We start from the raw sequence: 15,743 nt of genomic DNA, 5'->3' as shown, positions 1-15,743 counted from the left end.
TCTGTTCATAATCAATAGCTAATGAGAATGAGAGTGTAATTGTCTATTGACTATAGTGTAGTGTATGGATTTTCCAGTGACCTCAGTACATGAGTGTAGTTCAGATGTATGGAAGCTGATGGTTGATGGATGTAGTCCTGTGAATAAGTAATCTGTTAACCCTCCAATAGGCCTCAATGACAAACCAAAAGAGGGAAGTTTCTGCTCTGACACACGGAATGTCTGTCAGCTGTTTCCTCAACATCAATTAGCACAGGAACTAACACAGCTTCAGTTGTAATTGTGTGTGTGTGTGTGTGTGTGTGTGTGTGTGTGTGTGTGTGTGTGTGTGTGTGTGTGTGTGTGTGTGTGTGTGTGTGTGTGTGTGTGTGTGTGTGTGTGTGTGTGTGTGTGTGCGTGTGTGTGTGCGTGCGTGCGTGCGTTCGTGCGTGTGTGCGTGCGTGTGTATGAACATGTTTAGCTACAGTACCAGTCAAAAGTTTGGACAGGTCGACTAACGTTCTGAGAACATACGGTTCCAGTCTACTTATTTCAGGATTTTTTTATTTTTACTATTTTCTGCATTTTAGAATAATAGTGAAGACATCAAAACTATGAAATAACACATATGGAATCATGTAGTAACCAAAAAGTGTAAAACAAATCTAAATATATTTCATATTTGAGATTCTTCAAAGTAGCCACCCTTTGCCTTGATGACAGCTTTGCACACTCTTGGCATTCTCTCAACCAGCTTCATAAGATAGTCACCTCGAATGCATTTCAATTAACAGGTGTGACTTGTTAAAAGTTCATTTGTGGAATTTCTTTCCTTCTTAATGAGTTTGAGCCAATCAGTTAAGTTGTGACAAGGTAGGGGTGGTATACAGAAGATAGCCCTATTTGGTAAAATACCAAGTCCATATTATGGCAAGAACAGCTCAAATAAGCAAAGAGAACAACAGCCCTTCATTACTTCAAGTCATGAAGGTCAGTCATTCCGGAAAATATCAAGAACTTTGAAAGTTTCTTCAAGTGCAGTCGCAAAAACCATCAAGCACTATGATGAAACTGGCTCTCACGAGGACCACAACTAAAAGGAAGACCCATTGTTACTAGAAAGGAAGACCCTGCTGCAGAGGATAAGTTCATTAGAGTTAACTGCACCTCAGATTGCACAAATAAATGATTCACGGAGTTCAAGTAACAGACACATCTCAACATCAACTGTTCAGAGGAAGCTGTGTGAATCAGACCTACATGGTCAAATTACTACAAAAACCAATAAGAAGATGAGACTTGCTTGGGCCAAGAAACAAGAGCAATTGTCCTTAGACCGGTGGAAATCTATCCTTTGATCTGATTAATCCAAATTAGAAATATTTGGTTGAGAGAATGCCAAGAGTGGGCAAAGTTGTCATCGGGGAAAAAGGTGGCTACTTTGAAGAATTTCAAATCTCAAATATATTTAGATTTGTTTAACACTTTTTTGGTTGCTACTTGATTCCATATGTGTTATTTCATAGTGTTGATGTCTTCACTATTGTTCTACAATGTAGAAAATTATAAAATAAAGAAAAACCCTTGAATGAGTTGGTGTGTCCAAACTTTTGACTGGTACTGAATTCTTGTGGGGACCAGAAGTAAACCAAAAAAATGTTGACCAACTGGGGACATATTTTTTGGCCCCACCAGTGGTGTAAAGTACTTAAGTAAAAATACTTTAAAGTACTACTTAAGTTGTTTTTCGGGGTATCTGTACTTCACTATTGATATTTTTGACAACTTTTACTTTATTTAAAAAAATATTGTACTTTTTACTCCATATATTTTCCCTGACATCCAAAAGTACATTATGAATGCTTAGCAGGACAGGAAAAGCGTCCAATTTACACACCTATCAAGAGAACACATGGTCATCCCTACCGGCTCTATCTGGCAGACTCAAATTAAATTAATATATATAAGGAAATTGAAATGATTTATACTTTTACTTTTGATAGTTAACTATATTTTAGCAATTACATGTACTTTTGATACTTGAGTATATTTAGAACCAAATACTTGTAGACTTTTACTCAAGCAGTATTTTACTGGGTGACTTTCACTTTTACTTGAGTAACTTCTTCTTACAACACCCCTCCCTTGATCACATCCTCAAAACAACATTCAAATGTATTTTTTTTAATGCATAAGAGTCAGTTGTTCTTTTGCAGTTTTGTAGAGGGAAACATTAAGTGCTTGTAGGTACCCTAGCAGCAGGTAGCCTAGTGGTTAGAGCGTTGGATCAGTAACTAAAAGGTTGCTGGATCGAATCCCTAAGCTGACAAGGTAAAAGTCTGTCATTCTGCCCCTGAACAAGGCAGTTTTATTTTTTCACTGCTTTTGTAAATGAGAATTTCTTCTTAACTGACTTTCCTAGTTAAATAAATAACAAAAGTTATCTATACTTTACTCATGGGAACTTTTTCCACCACTGGTCCCCACAAGGTCAAAGGATACTTACAGGGGCTTTAGTGTTAAGGATATAATTAGGTTTAGAGTTAGGAGCTAGGGTTAGGAGCTAGAATTAGGATTAGGGTTAAGGTTTTCGGGGAGGTTTAGGGTTAAGGTTAAGGTTAGGTTTAGAGTTAGGGGCTAGGGAAAATAGGATTTTGGATGTGACTGAATTGTGTTCCCTCAAGGTTATTTACACAATACTGTGCGCGCGCGCGTGTGTGTGTGTGTGTGTGTGTGTGTGTGTGTGTGTGTGTGTGTGTGTGTGTGTGTGTGTGTGTGTGTGTGTGTGTGTGTGTGTGTGTGTGTGTGTGTGTGTGTAAAATATCACATTATACAAAAGAAACACAGAAAATTAATTTTTATTTTCTAAATTACCAAACATCCAGATGGTTTTCTCATTCCTAGAGAGTTGTTTGTCAGCTCGGTGCCCTAGTCCTTTCTTATCTCAGAATGTATTGATGTGTTTTCACTGCTGTTACTGTGTCCTTCAAGGCTCAACCTCTGGTATCTGGCTCTATTGTCTGTACAACTGCATCATGCTTAACCAATTGAAGAGTACATTCCCATTGTATCTTATCCTCATTCTCCAACCTTGAACTTTCCATTGGTGGCAATTACTAAACTAGTTCAAGTCCATTGGTGCAGAGACATTAGACAGATAATGTGTGTCATCTTATCATAGATGACCCAAACACAGATTTCTTCATTGTAATCATTGTGGTCTTAAAAGTTTAACTGAGAGTTTGACTGTGTTTTATGCATTTTCAAAGTCAACTTTAAAACTGGTGTTTGACCCAAGCTATTAAACCCAGTGAACAGCGTGCCTTTGCCATCGGGCTTCTCAACCCCTGACTTCCAGTCTGATCACATGAGAAGATATCAAGATACCCTTAAATGACCTCTACCTCACATCAGATTAAAATGTAACTACTCACTCACCCAGAGCTCACTCCCTGAGCTAGGTAATACTGTACTTCACATGATCCACACCTGCATGCTTTCTGAGATACTGTTCAAAATAATACAGTGAATAAAGTGGGTCAGAGAGTACAGTCAGCCCCAGTAGACATGTATTAGTGTTTAGTCTAGCCTGGATGTCTCTGTCTATCTGGGACTGGCTTTCAGAGAGTACAGACAGCCCCAGTAGACATGTATTAGTGTTTAGTCTAGCCTGGATGTCTCTGTCTATCTGGGACTGGCTTTCAGAGAGTACAGTCAGCCCCAGTAGACATGTATTAGTGTTCAGTCTAGCCTGGATGTCTCTGTCTATCTGGGACTGGCTTTCAGAGAGTACAGTCAGCCCCAGTAGACATGTATTAGTGTTTAGTCTAGCTTGGATGTCTCTGTCTATCTGGGATTGGCTTTCAGAGAGTTTATCAATGATCTATTTACTCTATTTACATGATTGTTGATGACCTTGTCAGATAACAAGACAGAAGATCACTCTGAATATATGGCTATGCACTGTTGACCTGTTAATGTGTCTGGTGTGTGTGTTTGTGTGTGCATGCGTGCGTGTGCGCTCATGTTTGTTTGTGCACGCGTGTCTGTGTCTGCGTGTCCATGAATGCACGGGAGAGAACAGATTAAATTCTATGTTTTTTTGCTGCTGTTGTAATAGCTCTACTTCACACTGCCTATCTCAGTAGAGTCTCAACTCAGTCCAACTGAAGATCCTGACACACAGACACTATGGGTGGAGGTAAGACTGAATCCATTGTCTTCCATTTCTATCATTACTTCAATTGATCCTGTTATACACTAAATGAACATCAAGGATATCTATTTTATTGTCTGATTTTTTATTCATTATGATTTCCTTTTCATTATGATATTTTTGCATTTAGTTGCAGAAACTGTCATTCAACAATTGATACTCATTGTTCTTTTAAATGTTCTTCGAGTATTCATTTTAATGGATGGTCTTTCCTTCTGCCTTTCCCTCAGAAACATCACATGACATCTCAGACTACGACTTTAACTATGGTAAGTGTAGAGTGTTTGATGGAATATGTGTTTGGTTAGTAATGTGCATGTAGAAAATTAAGTTAGCTTGAATAACATCTTGTGCTAATGAACGAACGAATTAATGAAATACATTGTATTTTCATGTCAAATCGGCAGTTGGCAACCCATCCCTTATGGGATTAATTGACACGTGAACAAACATAACAATAATTCACTGTTTTAATTAAATGTTCTTCTAGTGTTCTCTGCATTGCGCGTCGCATAAAGAGTGAAAAACGGTAAGGTAAAAATCTATACATAGTAGTAAATAAGGTCGTCCAAACAATAATTATATCCCTAGAGCAGTAAAAGAATATACCTATACTACCGTTCAAAAGTTTGGGGTCACTTAGAAGTGTCCTTGTTCTTGAAAGAAAAGCAATTTTTGTGTCCATCAAAATAACATAACATTTATCAGAAATAGAGTGTAGACATTGTTAATGTTGTAAATGACTATTGTAGCTGTAAACGGCAGATTTTTAATGGAATATCTACATAGGCGTACAGAGGCCCATTATCAGCAACAATCACTCCTGTGTTCCAATGGCACGTTGTGTTATCTAATCCATGTTTATAATTTTAAAAGGCTAATTGATCATTAGAAAACCCTTTTGCAAATATGTTAGCACAGCTGAAAACTGGTGTTCTGATTAAAGAAGCAATAAAACTGGCCTTTAGACTAGTTGAGTATCGGGAGCATCAGCATTTGTGAGTTCGATTACAGGCTCAAAATGGCCAGAAACAAAATCCTTTCTTCTGCTACTCGTCGGTCTATTCTTGTTCTGAGAAATGAAGGTTATTCCATGCGAGAAATTGCCAAGAAACTGAAGATCTCGCACAACGCTGTGTATTACTCCCTTCACAGAAAGGCGCAAACTGGCTCTAACCAGAATAGAACGAGGAGTGAGAGGCCCTGGTGCACAACTGAGCAAGAGGACAAGTACATTACAGTGTCTAGTTTGAGAAACAGACACCTCACAACGGGCAGCTTCATTAAATAGTTCCCGCAAAGATCGTACTTTTTGTCCTCTGGTCTGATGAAACAAAAATAGGACTGTTTGGCCACAATGACCATCGTTATGTTTGGAGGAAAAAGGGGGAGGCTTGCAAGCCGAAGAACACCATCCCAAACGTGAAGCACGGGGGTGGCAGCATCATGTTGTGGGGGTGCTTTGCTTCAAGAGGGACTGGTGCACTTCACAAAATTGATGGCATCATGAGGGAGGAAAATTATGTGGATAGACAGTGTGGCAAAAAATAATTTAGTCGGCCACCAATTGTGCAAGTTCTCCCACTTAAAAAGATGAGAGAGGCCTGTAATTTTCATCATAGGTATACTTCAACTATGACAGACAAAATGAGAAGAAAAAAATCCAGAAAATCACATTGTAGGATTTTTAATGAATTTATTAGCAAATTATGGTGGAAAATAAGTATTTGGTCAATAACAAAAGTTTATCTCACTACTTTGTTATATACCCTTTGTTGGCAATGACAGAGGTCAAACGTTTTCTGTAAGTCTTCACAAGGTTTTCACACACTGTTGCTGGTATTTTGGCCCATTCCTCCATGCAGATCTCCTCTAGAGCAGTGATGTTTTGGGGCTGTTGCTGGGCAACACAGCCTTTCAACTCCCTTCAAAGATTGTCTATGGAGTTGAGATCTGGACACTGGCTAGGCCACTCCAGGACCTTGAAATGCTTCTTACGAAGCCACTCCTTCGTTGCCCGGGCGGTGTGTTTGGGATCATTGTCATGCTGAAAGACCCAGCCACGTTTCATCTTCAATGCACTTGCTGATGGAAGGAGGTTTTCACTCAAAATCTCACGATACATGGCCCCATTCATTCTTTCCTTTACACGGATCAGTCGTCCTGGTCCCTTTGCAGAAAAACAGCCCCAAAGCATGATGATTCCACCCCCATGCTTCACAGTAGGTATGGTGTTCTTTGGATGCAAATCAGCATTCTTTGTCCTCCAAACACGACGAGTTGAGTTTTTACCAAAAAGTTATATTTTGGTTTCATCTGACCATATGATATTCTCCCAATCTTCTTCTGGATCCTCCAAATGCTCTCTAGCAAACTTCAGACGGGCCTGGACATGTACTGGCTTAAGCAGGGGGACACGTCTGGCACTGCAAGATTTGAGTCCCTGGCGGCGTAGTGTGTTACTGATGGTAGGCTTTGTTACTTGGGTCCCAGCTCTCTGCAGGTCATTCACTAGGTCCCCCCGTGTGGTTCTGGGATTTTTGCTCACCGTTCTTGTGATCATTTTGACCCCACGGGGTGAGATCTTGCGTGTAGCCCCAGATCGAGGGAGATTATCACTGGTCTTGTATGTCTTCCATTTCCTAATAATTGCTCCCACATTTGATTTCTTCAAACCAAGCTGCTTACCTATTGCAGATTCAGTCTTCCCAGCCTGGTGCAGGTCTACAATTTTGTTTCTGGTGTCCTTTGACAGCTCTTTGGTCTTGGCCATAGTGGAGTTTGGAGTGTGACTGTTTGAGGTTGTGGACAGGTGTCTTTTATACTGATAACAAGTTCAAACAGGTGCCATTAATACAGGTAACGAGTGGAGTACAGAGGAGCCTCTTAAAGAAGAGGTCTTTGAGAGCCAGAAATCTTGCTTGTTTGTAGGTGACGAAAATACTTATTTTCCACCATAATTTGCAAATAAATTCATAAAAAATCCTACAATGTGATTTTCTGGATTTTTTCTCATTTTGTCTGTCATAGTTGATGAAAATTTTGTCTGTCATATGATGAAAATTACAGGCCTCTCTCATATTTTTAAGTGGGAGAAAACTTGCACAATTGGTGGCTGACTAAATACTTTTTTGCCCCACTGTATTGAAGCAACATCTCAAGACATCAGTCAGGAAGTTAAAGCTTGGTTGCAAATGGGTTTTCCAAATGAACAATGACCTCAAGCACACTTCCAAACTTGTGGCAAAATGGCTTAAGGACAACAAAGTCAAGGTATTGGAGCGGCCATCACAAAGCCCAGACCTCAATCCTATAGAACATTTGTGGGCAGACCTGAAAAAGCGTGGAGGCCTACAAACCTGACTCAGTTACACCAGCTCTGTCAGGAGGAATGGGCCAAAATTCACCCAACTTATTGTGGAAGCTTGTGGAAGGCTACCCGCAACGTTTGGCCCAAGTTAAACAATTTAAAGGCAATTCTACCAAATACTAATTGAGTGTATGTAAACTTCTGACCCACTGGGAATGTGATGAAAGAAATAAAAGCTGAAATACATCATTCCCTCTACTATTATTCTGACATTTCACATTCTTTAAAAAAAGTGGTGATCCTAACTGACCTAAACAGGACATTTTTACTAGGATTAAATGTCAGGAATTGTGAAAAGTTTACATTTATTTGGCTAAGGTGTATGTAAACTTCCGACTTCAACTGTACACACAAACCATTTACCACATAGCAGCTAAATATTTGTGCAATTTAATTATAGGTAGCCCTTTTTCTTTTATTCCAGGCTTTATCTAAATATTACACAAACGGAAATACACAATGAACCAAAAAAAAAACATTTCATTTTCTCCTCATCACTCAGCCACATAATGCCAGGGTATATCGGGTATGCTTTCTGGAATCAGAGCAAGTGTAAATCGTGATAGAAAGGGCAATAGAGGATAAAATGAGTTTCGTTCTCATTTTCTTCGAGGTCACAATAGTTACGTAGTCTTTCCTCTTCCATTTCACCACTGTGAGTTATTTGTGTCTGATTTCCTCTCAGACTATCCCTTACTTAGAAGAGGAGGGCTCATCTTTGCTGCTGTGTTCTTCTGCCTGGGCATTGCTATCATCTTCAGTGAGTAGTGTCCTCCAGGCCAAAGAAATGTCAGGAACAAGCCTAGAACATGCCTATACCCAATGGGTACCCATTCTGCCTCAGATACATGCCTAACATGAATTAGCTTGTAAGGAAAATGTTCAAATGTGTAATTTCCTCGAATAAGGATACAATGGTACTGTAAAGAAGCCTTTGTGAAGTAGCTGTTGAATTATGTATTAAGGGACAAGCATTTGTTGGTTTAGTGAACAATCTAAGTGAAAAGTGCTGTCGTTCTGCATTTAAAATGACATTTCTGAAGGGGAGATGGAGAAATACTAAAGCTGTTCAGTGGGCCGGTTATGATGTGTAAGCTTTGTCTGTTTTCACTGTGAGTGTCTGACTGTGTTCCTCTGTGTTGACACAGGTAAAAAGCTCAGCTGTTGGAAGGGTCATGCAAAGTAAGAAAATACACAATCGTTGAACTCATCAGTGCTAAAACAGGAAATCAATCAAACGTTGAACATGAAAACACCTCCCGTACAAGTGTTTCACACATACAGTATAAACATACACACATTGTCTTACTACACTCGGTCCATGGTTCGATGGTTTGTCTTGTTTTTGTCTTGTCTACAGGCCTGTGAACACCGCTGAACCTTGAAACAAGGTAATGTAATGGTGTATTGACTGAGACAATCAGACCAACATAGCCTATATAATAGGCTTTAAAGTTCAGACACATTATACCCTGACTGGTCATGTGAGCTATTATCAATATCTAAATGTGTTCTTATATTTTTTGTTCCAGACATTGACCAGAGACAGCCATGATTGGACCCAGGGACATCCCTATGACATCAAAACCTTGGCAAGATGAGGGATCACTATACATTTGTATTTTACTAATGGAGGAACAATATGAAGAGTGATGGGTGGTGACTGTCACATTACAATAATATAAAATTAGCATTAATAAAACATTTTTTTTCCATTGTTTGTTTCTTTGGTGACGTTGAGGATTGAGGCAAGGTCAATCCAAGTGATCTAAGCCTACTCCAGAATGGTATTTAGCCCTCTGGACACATAATACTGGTCCTCCATTCAGCATATGGCTTATTTATACATTTGAACCAGAGCAATGCATATTGGTGGACAAACAACAATTATGGTCCAGGTGCAATAGAGATTTTAAACACAGCGTGGCAGCAATAACGCATTAATTCAAACGGTCTCTCAGATACCAAGGCTAGGCACAGATGCCAAATAGAAACTCCAAGCTGGTCGATGCCAGTCCCAAGAAGCAAGTTATGCATATTCCAAATTGTTATAAAACATTCTAAAGTTAAAGTAGTCACACGGATGGTCTGTGTCAGGATCTGTTGCAATGGTAAAATTGCAAATCACAACGAACAAACCTGAATTGAAAACATTCAAATAACTCTCCCCTCCCCCACTCCTTCACAAGAAGGCTAGAGACTCGACCTGAGACAGGTAGACACAGTGGCATTTAAATCATTTTGACATTTTCTTTAAAAAGAAACCAATTTTGGCGACATCTCAACCACTGACTAGCCTAGGCGCATTGATATTGGCTATCCCACTTCAACCCCTAGAGGGGTTCCATTTGAATTGCATTGGAAAGAAGACTATTCGCCTATTCTGTTAAGCAACATTTGGCCCAGTAACAGCTATACTGTTAAGCAACATTTGGCCTAGTAACTAACAGCTATTCTGTTAAGCAGGTAGACAGGTTAAGCAACATTTGGCCTAGTAACAGCTATTCTGTTAAGCAACATTTGCCCTAGTAACTAACAGCTATTCTGGTAAGCAGGTAAACAGGCTAAGCAACATTTGGCCTAGTAACAGCTATACTGTTAAGCAACATTTGGCCTAGTAACAGCTATTCTGTTAAGCAACATTTGGCCTAGTAACAGCTATTCTGTTAAGCAACATTTGGCCTAGTAACAGCTATACTGTTAAGCAACATTTGGCCTAGTAACAGCTATTCTGTTAAGCAGCATTTGGCCTAGTAACAGCTATACTGTTAAGCAACATTTGGCCTAGTAACAGCTATTCTGTTAAGCAACATTTGGCCTAGTAACAGCTTGTCTAATTTCAGGTTAAATCTACAGGGATTTATAAATAAGGTCACCATTTCATTCAAAGCAAATTTGCAAACCTTAACCATATAGCAGATTTTGTTTAGGAAAAAATGTAACTGAAGTCTGGTTAAGTGAGTTATTGGGAAAAATAGCTGTTTAGTTTTAACTTTAGGCTTACAGAATGTATTATATCCATACTAACCTGAAGTAGCAGACATAAAAGAAAAGCCTGAAATTAGATACCTTACATGCTGGTCATGAGGAGAACAGAAAAAAAACTATCGGGGAGATTCTCTTCTGCACTGTTCAACCAATCCAGTAAATGTGGAGGAGGAGTTAAGATGTCGCCTTGTTAACACGGAGGTATACGTTAACATCCAAAATCAGAATACCTGTCACAGGCTCTCTTCCCATTTCACCTGAAAACCGGAATACCCTGTTGTTGGGAACTCGGCAGAGGCTATGCCCATACTGATTCATTGATGATGTTGCTGTATAGTGTAGGCCTTGCTAAACCTTGTTCACCAGACACTTCTGCCCACACGAGATTAGGCCTACTGTATGTGAGGGTGTGGCAGTTTGTGGAGCAGAGGTAGAGGACACTAGACATAGATAGGAGAAGCTGGTTTGATGAGGTGGGATAAAGTTGAATGATTAATCTCCCTGCCAGATGTTAGTAGAGTGTAGCTTCGAGTCTGTTGTTATTGTCAGGTATAGGATGAGGTGAAGATCATATAGAGACAGTTGAAGTCGGAAGTTTACATACACCTTAGCCAAATATTTAAACTCAGTTTTTCACAATTCCTGACATTTAATCCCAGTAAGAATTCCATGTCTTAGGTCAGTTAGGATCACCACTTCATTTTAAGAATGTGAAATGACAGAATAATAGTAGAGAGAATGATTTATTTCAGCTTTTATTTCTTTCATCACATTCCCGGTGGGTCAGAAGTTTACATACACTCAATTAGTATTTGGTAGAATTGCCTTTAAATTGTTTAACTTGGGTCAAACGTTTCAAGTAGCCTTCCACAAGCTTCCCACAATAAATTGGGTGAATTTTGTCTCATTCCTCCTGACAGAGCTGGTGTAACTGAGTCAGGTTTGTAGGCCCTTGCTCGCACACGCTTTTTCAGGTCTGCCCACAAATGTTCTATAGGATTGAGGTCAGAGCTTTGTGATGGCCGCTCCAATACCCTGACTTTGTTGTCCTTAAACCATTTTGCCACAAGTTTGGAGTGTGCTTGGGGTCATTGTCCATTTGGAAGACCCATTTGCTACCAAGCTTTAACTTCCTGACTGATGTCTTGAGATGTTGCTTCAATATATCCACATAATTTTCCTCCCTCATGATGACATCTATTTTTATAAGTGCAGCAGTCCCTCCTGCAGCAAAGCACCCCCACAACATGATGCTGCCACCCCCGTGCTTCACAGTTGGGATGGTATTCTTCGGCTTGCAAGCCTCCCCGGTTTTCCTCCAAACATAACGATGGTCATCATGGCCAAACAGTTCTATTTTTGTTTCATCAGACCAGGGGACATTTCTCCAAAAAGTATGATCTTTGTCCACATGTGCAGTTACAAACCGTAGTAGGACTTTATGCCGGTTTTGGAGCAGTGGCTTGTTCCTTGCTGAGCAGCCCTTCAGGTTATGTCGATATAGGACTCGTTTTACTGTGGATATAGATACCTTTGTACCCGTTTCCTCCAGCATCTTCACAAGGTCCTTTGCTGTTGTTCTGTGATTGATTTTCACTTTTCGCACCAAAGTATGTTCATCTCTAGGAGACAGAACACGTCTCCTTCCTGAGTGGTATGACAGCTGCGTGGTCCCATGGTGTTTATACTTGCGTAATATTGCTTGTACAGATGAACGTGATACCTTCAGGTGTTTGGAAATTGCTCCCAAGGATGAACCAGAATTGTGGAGGTCTACAATCTTTTTTTGGAGGTCTTGGCTGATTTATTTTGATTTTCCCATGATGTCAAGCAAAGAGGCACTGAGCTTGAAGGTAGGCCTTGAAATACATCCACAGGTACACCTCCAATTGACTCAAATTATGTCAATTAGGCTATCAGAAGATTCTAAAGCTATTACATAATTTTCTGGAGTTTTCCAAGCTGTTTAAAGGCACAGTCAACTTCTGACCAACTGGAATTGTGATACAGTGAATTATAAGTGAAATAATCTGTCTGAAAACATTGTTGGAAAAACTACTTGTGTCATGCACAAAGTAGATGTCCTAACCGACTTGCCAAAACTATTATTTGTTAACAACAAATTTGTGGAGTGGTTGAAAAACAAGTTTAAATGACTCCAACCTAAGTGTATGTAAACTTCCGACTTCAACTGTAGGTGTGGAAAAAGCAGGCCACAGCAACGATGGCCGCTCCCAGTGGAACAGTGTAACAGTTTTTTTCCTGGGAAGGAGAGGAGGACCAAAATGCAGCGTGGTTAGTGTTCAACATCTTTAATAACGACGATAAATGAGAACACTACAAAATAACAAAAGTGAAAACCGAACCAGTCCTATCTGGTGCAATGACACAAAGACAGAAGACAATCACCCACAAAATATACCCACAGAACATGGCTGCCTAAATATCGTTCCCAATCAGAGACAACGACAGACAGCTGCCTCTAATTGAGAACCAATCTAGGCAACCATAGACATACAAAACTACCTAGAAAGGAAACAGCACCATAAACATACAAAACCCCTAGACCAGACAAAACACATAAATCCCCCATGTCACACCCTGACCTAACCAAAATAATAAAGAAAACTAAGATAACTAAGGCCAGGGCGTGACACCCAGTGCAGACAGGCTTATGGGACAGGCTGACAAAGCATGTTCATCAGTGAGACTGCTCTGTGCTCGGCTAATTATTCTTGAGTAAATAAGTCATCATGGAGCTGATAAAACACACACTCTCTCTCTCTCCCTCTGTGAGAAATATACTCTGTGAGGCACAGTCAGTCACACACACACACACATTTTGTAACACTTTTATTCCATGTCAGATCACACACACACACTCTCTCATTTTCACACATGCGCACGCACACACACAGACACAGCTCCAGTTGTAGGCATGCACCTTACTGAAAACTCTACTGCACCTCCTCTGCACCTGTATTCTTTTCAACAGAGAACATAACATGAGGTTTCCAGTCCAACCCTGAGTGGGGGTCATTGGCCACTGAGCCTACTTAGACTGGAGTGTCCTTCATTGGTCATCTGTCATTATTAGCATATTGGTCCCACAATGGCAAGAGTTCAGTGTAATCAATCATTTGGATAAAACATGTTTTACCTTTATTTAACTAGGCAAGTTAGTTAAGAACTGTCTAACACAGACGATGCTGGGCCAATTGTGTGCCACCCTATGGGCCTCCCAATCACAGCTGGTTGTGATACAGCCTGGAATCTAACCAGAGTGTCTGTAGTGACACCTCTAGCATTGAGATGCAGTGGCTTAGACTGGTGCCACTCGGGAGCCAGCAAGTCCATATATGGGGTTGGGGTGATATGGTAAAAAACAAAATAATAAAAAATGTAGGCTATTGGTCTGTGTGTAATCGTTCCGTTGGCTCACCCAAACAGAGGACAGCAAATCCTGATCTCAAAAGGGTTCTTTCAAGTCTCTCCATCTCTCTCTTGCTCTCTCTCTCTCTGTTTATGTGCGTGTGTGTGTGTGTGTGTGTGTGTGTGTGTGTGAGCGCGCTGGAGAAAGAGCCTTACACATACATGCATGCATTGTGCGCGTACTCCGTGGTCGGGGAGAGGAAAGAGAAGATAGATGTGCTTCCAATTTAAGTCACTAATGCGACTCATTAGTCATATATCCTGCAATATATCCAGCAATCCCTCAGCGACTGAGTGAATCCACAAATAAACACACAAGTAATATTGTTGATTATAGGGATTTAGTCTCCAATGGTATCTGGAGTCCATAGCCAGAGAAACAGGCTGTTTAGTCCGTGTGGCACACAGGTGGGCACGCTCACCTGCGTGTCAGAGTCTGACAGCAGACATCCACCTGTCTTCGTCAAACCGGTGCACCCTCCCTCCTTTCCAATGATAAATGACCGAATGTCCACTCCTCAACTTAACTCAACCCTCGGCCGGCTCAGCGGTTCAATTTGACGCGTAACCATCGTTCCGCGGTGTCTCATGAGAATAGGAGGGAGGCTTCACGTGTATGATAGTCACATCGAGGGGAGGGGACGTGGGCGGGTCTCACAGGCGCTTCTCATTTCCCCGCGATGGTTATCCGGGCAGCAGGGCTGGAGAGACCGCTGGGGAGCATAGTCGCCAGTCCAGCACGGAGACTCGCCTGGCCAAAGACTGCGCCGCACACTCGCCAGGATTGCCAAACATTCCTGAAAAATATACCTGCTATTTATGGCATGTGGCTTGTAACTTTACTCCTGCTGTACTCTCTCCAGGAAGGTAAGAAACACTGTTTTTATTTATTATCTTTTTTAAAACTAAATCCAGTGAGTGTCTTACTTATTCTATCCTGATTAAAATCCGTACTGCAATATGTACCAATAATTGTAAAGAAACAACAGATGTAGCAGGAAAAAAATAACTGAATTGATGTAGCCTATCAATGGAATCCATGAAATTAGGAGAGATCGGATTTGAAAAGGGTGTAAATTACTTTGTCTACAAAATCCATATTATTGTAACGGTGCAGGTAGATGTGTTTTAGGTGTGAAGTACCCTACATGTTTTGTTGATTGCTGTGTGGCGGTGTGCACGGGTCCAAGATGCCGCAAACGGTGCTGATAGCACGGTTTGTTTTCGCATTATTCCAGCGAGAGTTATGAATATGTAAAATGGCTGGATAGGAAGAACGAACGAGGTGGGAGAGAGAGAGAAATTAAGAAAGGGATTGAAATGCCTGATTTTGTCGACTTTTTGAGCGGTCAAAACTTGAATGGGCACTGGCACATGCAGTGCGAAGTATTTGTTTAAAATCTATGCTTATCATTTATTTCATTGTTAATCTTTTTTTAAATATAATTTGCTGTGATTATTTGACTTATTGGTGTCGTTTTGTGGGTCTGTCTGTGAATGTGTTTTTAGCGCTTGGCTATGGACACAGCCGTAATGTTCTGGAGGGGTAGTGTGGGGATTTTTGGGGGGTGATTTTGATGAGATTTTTGGCAAGAGTCCCTGTCTGGCGATGAGTAGGCTAGTTGCCATGTTGAAAAATGAAGTAACAAATGAAGAGCTTCTTCCACATAAATGATGCACCCAAATGAATTACCACATAATGAAAATACAATTACCCTTTTCAAAATGTCCTCTTTTATTTTGTGGACATTATGAGTA

General features: G+C 40.5%; 1 protein-coding gene and 1 long non-coding RNA gene across 2 annotated transcripts in view; both read left to right on the top strand.

Annotated features, from left to right (window-relative positions):
• Window positions 1-4,111: 4,111 nt before the first annotated feature.
• Window positions 4,112-9,142, top strand: LOC118966763 (uncharacterized). Its single transcript, XR_005053646.2, has 5 exons — window positions 4,112-4,180; window positions 4,426-4,464; window positions 8,714-8,747; window positions 8,926-8,956; window positions 9,098-9,142. It is a non-coding gene; the product is annotated as an uncharacterized LOC118966763 (long non-coding RNA).
• A 5,523-nt stretch (window positions 9,143-14,665) lies between these two features.
• Window positions 14,666-15,743, top strand: part of LOC110533100 (cell adhesion molecule DSCAML1) — a 184,291-nt gene continuing 183,213 nt past the window's right edge. Inside the window, 1 exon segment of the mRNA XM_036990184.2 lies at window positions 14,666-14,852. Within this exon segment, the coding sequence (XP_036846079.2) occupies window positions 14,666-14,852 (187 nt within the window).

The sequence above is a fragment of the Oncorhynchus mykiss genome, chromosome 10, assembly GCF_057628025.1.
Source record: "Oncorhynchus mykiss isolate SJ-2025 chromosome 10, ASM5762802v1, whole genome shotgun sequence".
NCBI lineage: Eukaryota > Metazoa > Chordata > Actinopteri > Salmoniformes > Salmonidae > Oncorhynchus > Oncorhynchus mykiss.
The sequence above is the reverse complement of the archived record's forward strand: the minus strand, read 5'-3'. Positions and strand labels throughout refer to the sequence as shown.